The sequence below is a fragment of the Rhinolophus sinicus genome, linkage group LG09, assembly GCF_036562045.2.
Source record: "Rhinolophus sinicus isolate RSC01 linkage group LG09, ASM3656204v1, whole genome shotgun sequence".
Taxonomy (NCBI): domain Eukaryota; kingdom Metazoa; phylum Chordata; class Mammalia; order Chiroptera; family Rhinolophidae; genus Rhinolophus; species Rhinolophus sinicus.
In genome coordinates this window covers 75,976,249-75,989,225 of record NC_133758.1, presented here as the reverse complement: position 1 = coordinate 75,989,225, position 12,977 = coordinate 75,976,249, and the positions used below count along the sequence as shown (strand labels likewise).

The window sequence follows — 12,977 nt, the reverse complement described above, 5'->3', positions numbered from 1 at the left end:
ACTCTGGTTATTTTCAGTCAACAGTAAAATAAACGCTAAGAAGTGTGTAACAAAAGGACCAAAAAAAAATGCCCAAAACAAAACATTGAAGGAGAGCAATAGGAAAAATCTATTCTTCCTCTTAAAATTATGTTTTTCTGGCTTTGTCTCAGAAAGAAAGGATTTATGTAACAGAATACAGAGAGAATGGGCAGGCTTGTCCTACTTTCATAGAACTCTTAAATCATTTATGCCAGAATGCCTGCCTTTTTGTATAAAGTATCTCCTTGAATCTGGGTTATTTCAAATAAAGCTTTTAATGAAAAGCTTACAGAACTCTTCTCCCTTGGGAAAAAAAATTAATGAAAACAACAAAATGCCTCCTCCCTCAGTCCTCACTCAGCCCTAAGACATGAAAAGTATTCAGATGTAACTGCCTAGCTCTGCATAATAGAGACTTGGATACATATGCAAACAGAAAATGACATTAAGGTGACACACAACCATTTATTTGGGGTGAAACTATAGGTTTGTGGGGAAAAAAATGTCAAAATATCTCAATTTGGTAGCCTCAGCTTAATTTAGTGGGAAGAGTGTGGGCTTTTAATTCAGAACTGATAAACCACTTCCTTCAGACCTAGTGGAAATGATACGTACCTTGTAGGTTTGCTGTAAAGAGTAGAGAAATTTTACCAATTCATTTACGAAACATCTAATATATACTAGGTTCTTTTCTATGAGATAAAAAGGTAAGGATAAATAAGGCACAGTCCTTGCACTTTAAAGGATGTAGCGTATAATACATAAAATGCCTGGAACACAAGAATTGTTCAGTAAATTGAATACATTGTTGTTACCGTTCAAGTAAATTGTTATTCCCTAACATGTAACAAATCAAGAAATACAGGTTCATAAATTAATGCTTTGGAAAGGAAACAGGTAAGCATTTATTCCTTCTCTTGACTGTACCTGGTCTTTCCAGGACAATTTCCCCACAAATTCTGAGAACCCCCACAATCCCAAGTTCACTCCCCCCAACATCTGCATGCTCACAGATAGGTACATGAATTTGGCACCCAATCAGAAATAGATTATCTGAAGTTTGTCAATAACCTTGGGCTGTCTTGCTGACAACATGAAAGCTAGCTATGTGAATTTTGGAAAATTAGTCAACCTAAAATTTAGTCTCCTTTCTTCAAAGTGAAATTAAAATACTTCTATTTCACATATTTGAGGAAAAGCGAGGTAATATGACATACGTTTACATGTAATTTTTTAAATTATTTAATTGGTATTCATTATTCATAATATTATAATACCTTTCACTTATGTTAAACAATGATCTTTGAGGCCAAATCTTTTTCTGAAAGGATTTATTGAGCCATATGCCAGCCAGAAAAAGGACCAGGACCTGGGACATAAAGGCTGAACCACCAGTAGCAGGCTAGATGTTGAAGACAAACATGTCCACCATCCTGGAGCTGATGGGGCTCTTCCACACAATTAGTTTGGGGAAGAAAGATGAAAGTTGTTTTGAAAGAATTTACATTGGCTATAGATAAAGGGGACGGAAAATGGTGAAGCAGGGCTAGTTCTGGGATAGATTCATAATCTGTAAGGGAGAAGAGTTTTTGCTCTTTTGGATTGGTTGTGGGCAGCAGTCCGGGAAGTTCACGCGAAGACAGGATGTGGTGGTGTCTGGTGGTTGGCTAGTCTCTCTAGATAACTTAGGAAATAGCCACCTGGAAGAGAATTCAGTTTCACCAGACATTTGTGAATGTGAGCAGTTTTTTGTTGGTTTTCAGCTGGTAGTTGTTAACTGATTAACCTTTCAGCTCTTCCTTCCATCCTCTGGCCTGCTGTAATTTAATTTAGGACATCTCAGAATTTTCTCCTTGTCACTTGGTTATAAATGAGTGTACACTTGAACTATGAGAGAGTAGAAATTTATATTTCTTTAAATATATTTGGGATGAAGATTCATTTTTTTTTCTTGATAACCAAATCCTGAACTGCACTATAAATAAATTATTTATATCTGATCACAAAGCATTTGATAAATCTTGACTTAGGAATTTTCTTTCTAACTCTTTATTAATGGTATGTGTTAGTATAATGTGCTGGACCCAAGCATTTATAGTCATTGGTGAGATACAGTGGTATAAAAGGATAATGGAGTCATTTTCATTGTAGGAACAAGCTGATTTATCAAGTCAAATTCATGAGATCTTATAGTGAGGGTACTAGGAATAGAATTTAATACACCATAAAATGAAATAAATTAGTTCCACTTTTGATTTCCCCTTTCAAACATTAAATTACTAGGACAAATCTTCAAAAACTGGCATTCTTCACTCCTATTTAATATTATATATAAAGTCTCCTATGTAGATAAGAACCTTCATCTAGAAAACATATTTCTGAGAATTAAGTTTAAAACATATCAGTGGCTTGAATAAAGCCTATGGAAAACGATATACCAGAAGATGAAATTCAATACATATAAGATTACCAGACTTATTAAAAGATCTACTACCTTTCCTTTGCTCAAGGACATAGTATAAAGGAAAGGGAATTGCCGTTTACAGATAATAATTGAGTACCACAGTCAAATTATTGAGTAACACTGGGAACTTTTTAAAGAGAGAGACATAATTTCAGCATGAAAAGTAAAATTATTATAGATTCTAGGGTAGGGTTAATAGGCCGAGTTGGAAATTGTAGCGAAAGATTGATGAATAGAACAAATTATTGTGAGTTTATTTACTCTTTGTAACAGGTTCAGCAAAATGGAAAAAGACCTCTCTCTTTTTTTCAGAAATCTAAAAATTTAGAAGTGTTGACATAAGGATATTTCAAGACATAGTTTTGTTTGTTTGGTTCTCTGAACAAATTTAACAGTTGACATAATGGTATAGATATGCTTGGTGGGTGTAAACTCAATTATTTCTAGAATTGATTTTCCATTGCATCAAAGGTTGAGAAATAAAAAAGAATGAATGTTTATTGAATAATTAGACATTGTGCTAACAATTTATTTTTGTTATGCTAGCAGTTAAAAAAAACTGTATTGTGTAGACCTGTAATTGTTAGAATAGAAACAATTGAAAGAAAAGAAAATACAATTATATATGAGGGGATATACATCACTACTTTGGCTACTGACAGGTATTAAGACCTTAATAAGACTTCTATGTATAACGACTGGGTTTAAAAACCCTGAGGAAAGAGACAAAAGTATTTAGAACAGAAGATGTTTAGTAGAGAACCAATACTAAATAATATTTAGGGATTATTGGAGCATATCCAAAAATGTATTATCCTATAAAGCTAAAAGAGATATTATAAGTAGTTTATAAATAATTTTATTATATATGTCTGCTTTATAATTTGAGGAAATACAAAGCAGAGACATTTAAGACTGGTCCGCCGTCTCCCAAGGCTAGAAGCCAGAATACCTGGTTTTTAAATTCCATCTTAATACCACATTAGACTTTTCTTCAATTTGGAATGGGTGATAGGAACTCGATAAATTATGAGGTGACAGACTAGCTGGGCTAAATATACATTGTATCTAACATCAATTCAGTCTTCATTAGCAGCACCGGGACCTGTGGCATTGATAAACAGTGATTATTTGCAAATGCACAGAAATCTAAGTGTTAATGAGAATTTTATTCACTCTATGCTTGTTTCCTTACACAGACTTTCCTTTTACAAGTACTATTCTTTCTTCTTTTCTTTTCCACATTTTATTCACTTCCAGTTAATGAAACATTGCCTCTAAAGAGATTTTCACCTCAAATGGTCTTACATTGGCAAAAGCAGCTCAGGTTACAATCTCATATACTTATGGATATTTCAGGAAGTATTTATTGCTGGTTTATTGTTTAATATAAATAACATGGATAATTGATCTAATGTGTATATGTAGAGATAACTTCTAGCTATTGTTTAAACATCTGAAAGAATCACTTGCTATGCCTTCTCTGCTTTTTGAGGTCCTTACTGTGGCTAAAATAAAGTAGCAGAACAGCCCCAGAAAATCCATTCATTGTGATAATATTTTTAATAAATATTTTTAAATGAATGTTTAAGAAAATATTAGGTATAGCAAAACATAAGGTGTTCATGAGAGAATAGAGCCCTGCACTTAAAATCAGAAGATTTAGATTAAAATTCTGCCTGGGTCATTTAGCAATTTGGCAAATTACTTAGAATACCCAAGCCACAATTTTCTTATGTGTAAAACGGGGATTACACCAACCCCATTTCTTATTGTAAAATATTGATTGTGTTTTATTACTTATAATGTTTTCTCAAAATATTCTTCTCGAAAAATATGAATTAGATATATGGAGATATAGATATTATGTGTATGTATGTGTGCATATAGATATGACATACACACATTTTTCAAAGATAAAATATACATAAAATTTTTCTCTGAGAAAACAAAATGTGGAAAGAGTACTACATATCTTAATGGAGAATAAAGCACAAAAAGTATGGGGAAAAAAGCTGTGGAAAATAAAAATAACCCAATTTTACAATTTTACTTAGTTGAAGCATGTTAGCTATTTAAAGTGAGAGATACACAGTTTTGTTAAAATGCAATTAAATTATTCATGCTCTTTGTCAAAGATGATTATATTGTTTTTTAATTTAATGAAGAGAATATATCACAGTGAAAACAATGGAATAGCTTAATTTCAATAAATATCTTAGCCATATTACCTTATAAAAGATCTCACTAAGTTTAAGAAACAAAATTGGAAATATTAAGAGGTTAAATAATTATGATATTTAATACTATATTTCAATTTTGAATTTTATTTACTAACTCTCTTCTTAAAAAAAAAAATCTGTGCTCTTACACTTTCTTTCACACACCTGTCCCATATTTTATTGATTTCCTGAATTTCGTCTTCATATTTTTCCCTCCATCCCTCTGTTCGTTCTCTCTGTCTTTCTCTTTTTCTTTCTCTCTCCCCTTCCTTCCCTCCCTCTCTCATTACTACATCCTCTATATCTTCTGGTATACTCTTTTAAATATTTTAGAAAAGCTGTTTTATACAATGATGTATTCTTTTAGGGGATTAATTCTGCCCCCCATCCCAGTTTCTTTAAGAATGTTTTCTGCATCCTTGAAGTAGTTTAAGTGGGATATATCAGTGTATCAACTTATCAATATTTCCAGGAATATAGGGTGCTCTTTTGATCCACAGATTTTTCTTTGTGTTATTTCGGAGAAACATCTTTGTACTTTACATAGATATTATTTTGTATTGTCTTGAATTTACTTTTTCTGAGGGATCAGTTATATTGGATCATATTTTTCCCTTGTACAAATCTATCATTGTTCTCTAACTTTTTCACTCTGTATTTTCTTCTCTATATCATCCTAAGCTTTTCTTTCCTCTCTGTCAATAATGCTGATTTCCATCTTATTTAATTTTTGTTCCAAAATGTTTCTAACTCATTAATAGTTTTAAAATGGGATGTTTTGCTTATTAGCTCTGAATCCCAAATTTTACCTCATTTATTGTTTTGTCATATTTTTGAACTATGCCTCTATATTCCTCATCCCTTCCTCTTCTTTCTATTCTTAAATTGTAGACATGTGTCAAATTATAGGATAAATATCTTCTCTAGAGCAGGATTAATGTTTATTTTTTTTTAATATAACCAAAGCATACGTTTCAGGACAGCCAGAGCCCTGGAGACCAGTCAAAGCATATTTCTGTTGCCCATTTACTCTCTATTCCAAACAAAATTACAAAACATCCTCATGTGTGCAGAGGCTCACGCAGATCTGGAGCTGCTGCCCACTCTTGTGAAGATAGTGGACACAGAGGTTTTTGTCACCATCCATGCATTTGTTTCAAATGAAAAGGCGTTCTGAACCTATGAAAGGACAGCCATGATTGATTGTGATGACTCACAATGAATGCATTTCTCCTTTGAACCTCCTCAGTGGGCATGTCCTTTTCTTTCTTTAGTAAAAACATTAAACAAAAAACTGGAACAATCTTCAGATAAGAGAAACTTATCAAGAACATCACAAGAATTGTGTGCTCACCACCCAGAATCAGTTCTCTTTCCATCACCATATATTTGACCCCCTTTACCTTCATCTACCACCACCCGCCCCTTACCTCTGGTAACCACTAACCTGTTGTCTGTCTATGAGATTTTGTTTCTTTATTTGTTTGTCTTGTTCCATTGTTGCTTTCGGTTTTATATCCCACATATGAGTGAGGTCATATTTTTTTTTCACTTTTTCTGTCTGACTTATTTTGCTTAGTATAATAATCTCAAGATCCATTCGTGTTGTTGCAAATGGCATTATTTCATACTGTGAAGTATGTGAATTTAACTTTCCAAGAAAACATAGACAATGTGATGACTTGAGAACTTTAATTACCAAGTTTTCAATTCCACCTTTCTTCTAAAGTGAGAAAATGGAAAACAACAACAACAAATTTCATATGCTTAACATGTTGGAATTTTAAGGCTTCTAAAAGAGGAATATAACCTATAAAAGTGAATTTCTCCCAGAAAAATGTGTCCTGCTATTTCATTTTATCATGCTCATTAATGTTGATCAATTGTGTCCACAATTTCTATTGGCTCCAAATAGTGGGAGTGAATTTTCATTGACTCCCTCTGTATCATTGTTAGAATCGTCCTTTTTCCCTCCATCATAGTTATGATTTGAGAGATGGAAGTTATGATTTGAGAGTTCTATTCACTTTTCTGTGGCTTTGGAGGAAAGAAATAGAACTGTTTTATAAATAGATTTGCCACCATGGTTGACTAGGTTTTGCTCTCTTTTGAGATATAATTAAATGGTTTTTGCCAGCATTCACTCCACCAAAATGAGATTGTCTTATTCCAATGAGAAGATACTCTCAGCTTTGGATTTTTCTCCTGCTTCATCCTGGAGGACCAAAAAATAGGGAACCCTGGTTATTTCTCATGATTCCACTGAAAACCTCAGATTTCCCTAGTGCTAAGTCAAAACTGCCACTCGTAAGCATTTAGTGTGACTTTTGCTGGGGTTGCCTGCTTTCATTATTCGTCCACTTTTCTGTGATGGGGATTTAGTGACAATTCTCAAGGTTTTATCCACTCATCATTCTTTTTCCTGGTAAGATTTTTTGTCATATGGTGTGGTCAGGAATGCTGCTGAGCTGTACCTCCCCAGAATCTTCCTTTCCTTTTCTAGACACCACTTTGGGGATTTTCTGACAGGAAAATGTAGACTATTTCTTGTTTGGTTGCTACCAGTTAACACTTTCCTTAATTTTACTTTTTTCCCCTGGTTTCTAGATATTAAATAAAGGAGATTCTAAGATCTGTCCTAATTTCTCATTTTTATATTGAAGATTCTTTATATTCCTGTGAAGGTCTTTAAAATAAAACGGATCGATTTGTTTATACTTATTTATACTTATTTATACTTATTTAAAATGATCAGGTAAGCAGAACTGGATACTCACTCACAGGTTCAAAGAAATATAATACATCATATATTCAGTTTCTGTCAAAAATATGTAAACAGAATATAAGCTGACAGTATTAAGGATATGTTCATAACACTAAAATGTTTATACCAAATCACTGAGAGGAAAGTAGTGTCATAGGTAAAGAGGCCACATGTCATTCCTAAATAATAATATTGAAGCCCCATAACTTTGACTAAATCCATCATTGTGGTTTTTTTCTATTTTGTTGCTACCATTGCAAATACCAGAATTTTGATTTGTTTATTTTTTCTATTCTCTACTTTATTAATTTTAGTGTATATCTTTATAATTTCTTGTCTTTTTTTCTTTCTTTCTTTTGTTTTACTTTGTTGTCCTTCTTCCAGCTTTTGGAGTTGGTAATTTAATTGTATTTTTTAAATTTGTGTTAATAAAAGTGTTAATGCATATTCTTCTGATCATTGTTTTAAATGATTTTTTTAAGGCTATTGATTTTCCTCTATCATTACTTTAATTCTCATAGGTTCTGATACATAGTATGTTCATTATCATTATTTTTCCGAACTTCTGCATTTTCTTATATTTTGCCATTTACCCAAGAATTGTTTAACTGAAGTTTGTGTGTGTGTGATCAGTGTTTGTAATAATTTCATTTTATAGATATCACCAATGAATTCTTTGTAATTCAATGCATGATCAACTTTGTGAATGTTCCACATATAGTTGAGAAAAAGATATATTATCAAACAGTAGTGTTTAATATATATCCATGAGATCTGCTTTATTTATATTATGGTGTCTCAACATCTCTCTACTTATTTTAGTGTACATGATCTGTCTTGTACTACAAATTTTGTGTTAAAGTCTTTTATTATTATTCTCTTTAGTCTGTCTTACATCTTCTACATCTTTACATCTTGTTTTGTAATTGTAGCCTTATTTAAGTTATGCATAGATATTCATAATTGTTGTATTCTCATTATGATTTACATACTTTTAGCTTTATAAAATGTTCTTTATTTTTGTCTTGTTTATTGAATTTTGACCTGAATTCTATTATCTGATAATTCTACTCTCTTATTGTTTCCATATGCCTGATATGCTTGTAATTTATGTATTTTTGTCTATTTGAAACAAAACTAATTTTAGCATAGAGTTAAGCTTTGCTTTATGAGCCAATCTGAAAATATTTTTTTTAATTGGCTTGCTAAACCTATTCATGTTTATTAATATGATATGTTTGATCGCAACACAGCATTTTGTTTTATAATTATTGTATATATTATGATACATTTATTATATTTATTTATCTATTTGATGTCTTTAATTTTTTAAAAATTCCTTTTGTAATTAAGAAAGACTTGCATTTTTGTTTTAATTATTTTCTTTTTATTTATACCTTTTATAATGCTTGCTCTTTTTACTTAACCATTTACTATCTGGTTTGTCAATTTTAAAAGGTATCCTTTGTCACCTACCTATTACTTATACAAAAGTCAATCATCTCATTCTACTTTCCCCTTTCTCTATCTTCTCCATAATTTATTTTTAGTTTCATCCTTCATATTCTGTCAGAATATATAATACATGCTGTTCTTCCACCCACCTATGTTCTCACTCTTATTTTAGTCTGAGTTTTAAAATTAAATGTGTTAAATACTGACCATGAATTGTTTTGCTTAAGTTTCTTCATTTATCTCTTTGGATTGATGAAATGCATCCTTTCATACATTTCTCAGAGAGTCAAACTTTGTACAGAATTCCTGAGTTCTTTTATGCTTAAAACTATAGGCTTGATACTTGAAAGACAACTTAAAATTCTTCACTGGCACTTTATTTTCTTGAGTTTCTTGAAACTAAAGCTAACATACAACTACTTGCAGTATCTATAATCATTAGCCACTGAATTATTATGATTTAAATATATCTAGAAGATTTGTATTTTAGTTTATGAAACAGAGAAAGTACAACTTCGCTTATTTTTCAACTTTAGTATTAGGTTTTTGACAAAAGAAGAGCCCAAAGTGAATTATGGTTTGATAGATATTTTTCCACATGTCAGGGTACAATACATCTAGATATAAAAATCTAAATTAATTTAATAAAAATATTAATTAGTAATCCAGGCAAGAAATACATCAAAACAACCATATCCCAATAATGTGATAAAATTAAATCAAAATAATTACTTAACTATAATCTAATATTTTTACAATGTTGCACATGATGCTTTTGTTACTTTAGTCTCTTCTCAAAAATTACTCAATTATATTCTATAACAGTCATTCTCAAAGTGTGGTTAAGAAACCCTTGTGGGTTTCCAAGATTTAACTTTGTTCATGAGGTCAAAATTATTTTTTAAATATACTAAGACATTATTTGCCTTTCTGCTGTGTTGACTTTTGCATTGATAATGCAAAAGCAATGGTGCAGGAAACTGCCGGTGATTTCACCCAACTGAAGGCAATCATACCAAAGTGTACTAATAGTCACTGTATTTATTTTTTTACCACCATGAACTTACTGGGAAAAAAAAATCTGGTTTCACTTCAAATATCTTTGATGAAGAAGATAAATTTATTGTTATTAAACCCAGACCCTTAAGTACAGGTCTTTCTAATATTCTGTGTAATGAAATGGGAAATACACATAAACTACTTCTGCTGCATACTAAAATATTATGATTGACTTGAAGAAACATATTTGTGCAATTTTTTACTTGCAAGCTAAACTAGGCTTTTTTGCAAGAAATATCATTTTTATTTGAAAGGACAACGAATAAACTCTGCTTATTCTCAAAAATTAGCAAAGTGAGTCACTTAAAAAAAAGCAATTGACAATTGTCAATGATAAAATTCAGCTTTAAAGTAAAAACAGATTTTTGAAAAACTTTATTTGCCTCCCTGAGCTTGATAACGTCTCAATATTCAGACTTATTGAAGATACTGATAATGATATTAACAAGTGTACTTTTAATATTATATGGAATGTGTTAACATTTTGAAGACCTACATGACTCAGAGAACCGGTACTTTCCAAAATGAACAATATATGTAAATACATATATATCTGTGTGAGACTGGACTTTCTTCATATATTTTAACTAAAACAACATGTTAAATAGATTTACTATAGAAACAGGTATGAGAATCCAGCTGTCCTCTATTAAGCAAAACATTAATGAAATTTGAAAAATCATAAAACAGCAGTCTTCGTTATTTTTTATTTTGGAAAATATGGATATTTTGATTAAAATGTAGATACATAATTTTCATTTTAACTGAATTAATAAATAAATATTTAAATATATAATTTTATATTTTAATTAGAAATTTTAAATTTATAATATTGATAACTATAATCCACACAAACAAAAGTTCTTTGAGGACCCAACATTTTTTTAAGAACATAAAGAAGTCCAGAATCCAAAATGTTTGAGAACAAATGGTTACTTTCATATTTAAAGACCTTCAATAAATTCCTGTTTCACTAAAGGTAAAAAACAAATTCTTAACATGGCACCAATTAACAGTATGTTGTACTCACATGGACTTTTATTTAGTTCTCAGTCCCTTGATGTCACCTCTCTGAACATACTATTCCTTCTCTTTAAAATGTTCTTCCCGATCTAGTTCACCTATTTATTTATTTCTTATCCTCTGATTTCAATTCAAGCAGCACTTCTTCAGTATCTCCTGAAACCATGCTCTTATACTTCATAACCTTTTCCCTTTTTCTAATTACACATTTATTGATGAAAATAGTGCATTAATGGATTTCTTTTCAATACACAGAAAAAAAATAAAACTATTAAACATGCATGTTTTCGCTCACCATTGTATCAATTCTTCCTAACAGAGCGCTTATCACAGAGTAGGATGGCAAATAAAATAATTGTGGGTGGATGCATACATAAGTTGATAGAGGAAAAGGTGAATCAATAAAGAATATGACCTAGCCTGAATAGTTTCTTCAACTATATAAAGATCCTAGATAAACATTAGAAAGAAGTAATCCCATTTATTTAAATCACTCATTGTAGTTTTCCTTGTGCAATTTTATTGTACATGTTTTTGTTGGTTCTTTTTTTTTCAAATAAAAGTTCTTAGTTTATTAGTCCTCTTATGAAAAATCTGCTCACTCACCACAGATAAAGTCACTGATTAATCTTTACTTCTTCTGTCGTCCAATCTCCACCTTACTGCTAGACTCTTCATTTCTTTTTGCCAGCACCAACATTGGCCTTTGCAGTCCCCCTAACTTTCTTCATTCTGTTCTTGCATTCCTTTTGCTGTTTTCTTGAGGTCAATTTCTTTTCATACGGGCCATGTCTTGCAAGTCTATGTTTGGGTTCATTTTTCTTTGCGTAATCCAAGGGATCAAAAATCATGCCAAAACCAGTTGTCTTGCCACCACCAAAATGGGTTCTGAATCCACATACAAAGAGGACATCTGGTGTGGTCTTGTACATTTTGGCTAGTTTTTCCTGAATTTCTGTCTTAGGTACTGTTGCCTTCCCAGGATGAAGGACGTCGATAACCATTTGTTTCCGCTGAAGTAGTCTACTGATCATGAACTTCCTGGTCCAGATAGTTACTGTGCGGTCACGATGACGGCCGACCCTCAAGCAGCCAGGGAGGAAAAGAGCTGGTTATTTCTTTTACAAAAGAAATAGAAAGAAAATACAAATAACATAAAATGGCATTTAGTTGTATTAGCAAGTGTTCTTGAGCAAGCCTGGTAATGAGCAATTATTGGCAAATGACTTCTTGTATTTCATATGATTTATTAATTCCTATAAATTACATTATTTTTATGTATGTCTGTCTTCCTATAGTCCCATCTATTTCCTCTTTTGGTCTAAAAAATCTACAGTTGAGTAACACTTATCTACTTGCATTTCTTCCATACCTCTCTTTTTACTAGCTTATCATTATACTTTACATACTTTGTTGTGAATATATAATTTATCAGTTTTCCCATGAGACTTTTCACTCCTTAAGGGCTTGGACCATATTGTATTCATCTACGTATCCACAGGATGCAAAAAGGCGTTTAGCGCCTGATAAACAATTAATGAATGTATGACTGAATTATTAAATTAAATATTTAATAAATGTCATTACATATTCCTTAACAGTTTTACTAAATTCTTCCAGTTAAAACTCAGGTAATGGGAGAAATCAAGATTGCATTGAAGAAGGAAATGAAGACGGATGGTGAACAACTAATAGTTGAAATTCTGCAATGCAGAAATATCACCTACAAATTTAAATCTCCAGATCACTTACCAGGTATATAATTTTATGATAATGAGCAATATAATATATCTAGGAATTCTTTAAGAATATGTTGTAAATATCTGGAAAATGCAAACTAAAATATGGGCTGTTCAAACATATCTGAAAATGAGAAATAAGAATTAATTTCTTTTATATAGAACAAGTTGATATTTTACTAGTTTTTAGCTAGATTTTCTCAACACATAAACTTCATCATGTATTTATT

The 12,977-nt window shown here is 31.3% G+C and overlaps 1 protein-coding gene and 1 pseudogene across 2 annotated transcripts in view; one reads left to right on the top strand and one right to left on the bottom strand.

Annotated features, from left to right (window-relative positions):
- PCLO (piccolo presynaptic cytomatrix protein) overlaps positions 1-12,977 on the top strand; it is a 373,138-nt gene that overhangs the window by 356,622 nt on the left and 3,539 nt on the right. Inside the window, exon 24 of the mRNA XM_074339748.1 lies at positions 12,629-12,763. Coding sequence (XP_074195849.1) covers positions 12,629-12,763 — 135 coding nt within the window. The remainder of the gene's footprint in view (positions 1-12,628; positions 12,764-12,977) is intronic.
- LOC109455378 (small ribosomal subunit protein eS24) lies at positions 11,641-12,093 on the bottom strand (annotated as a pseudogene). The gene has a single exon (XR_002138634.2). The product of XR_002138634.2 is annotated as a small ribosomal subunit protein eS24 (transcript).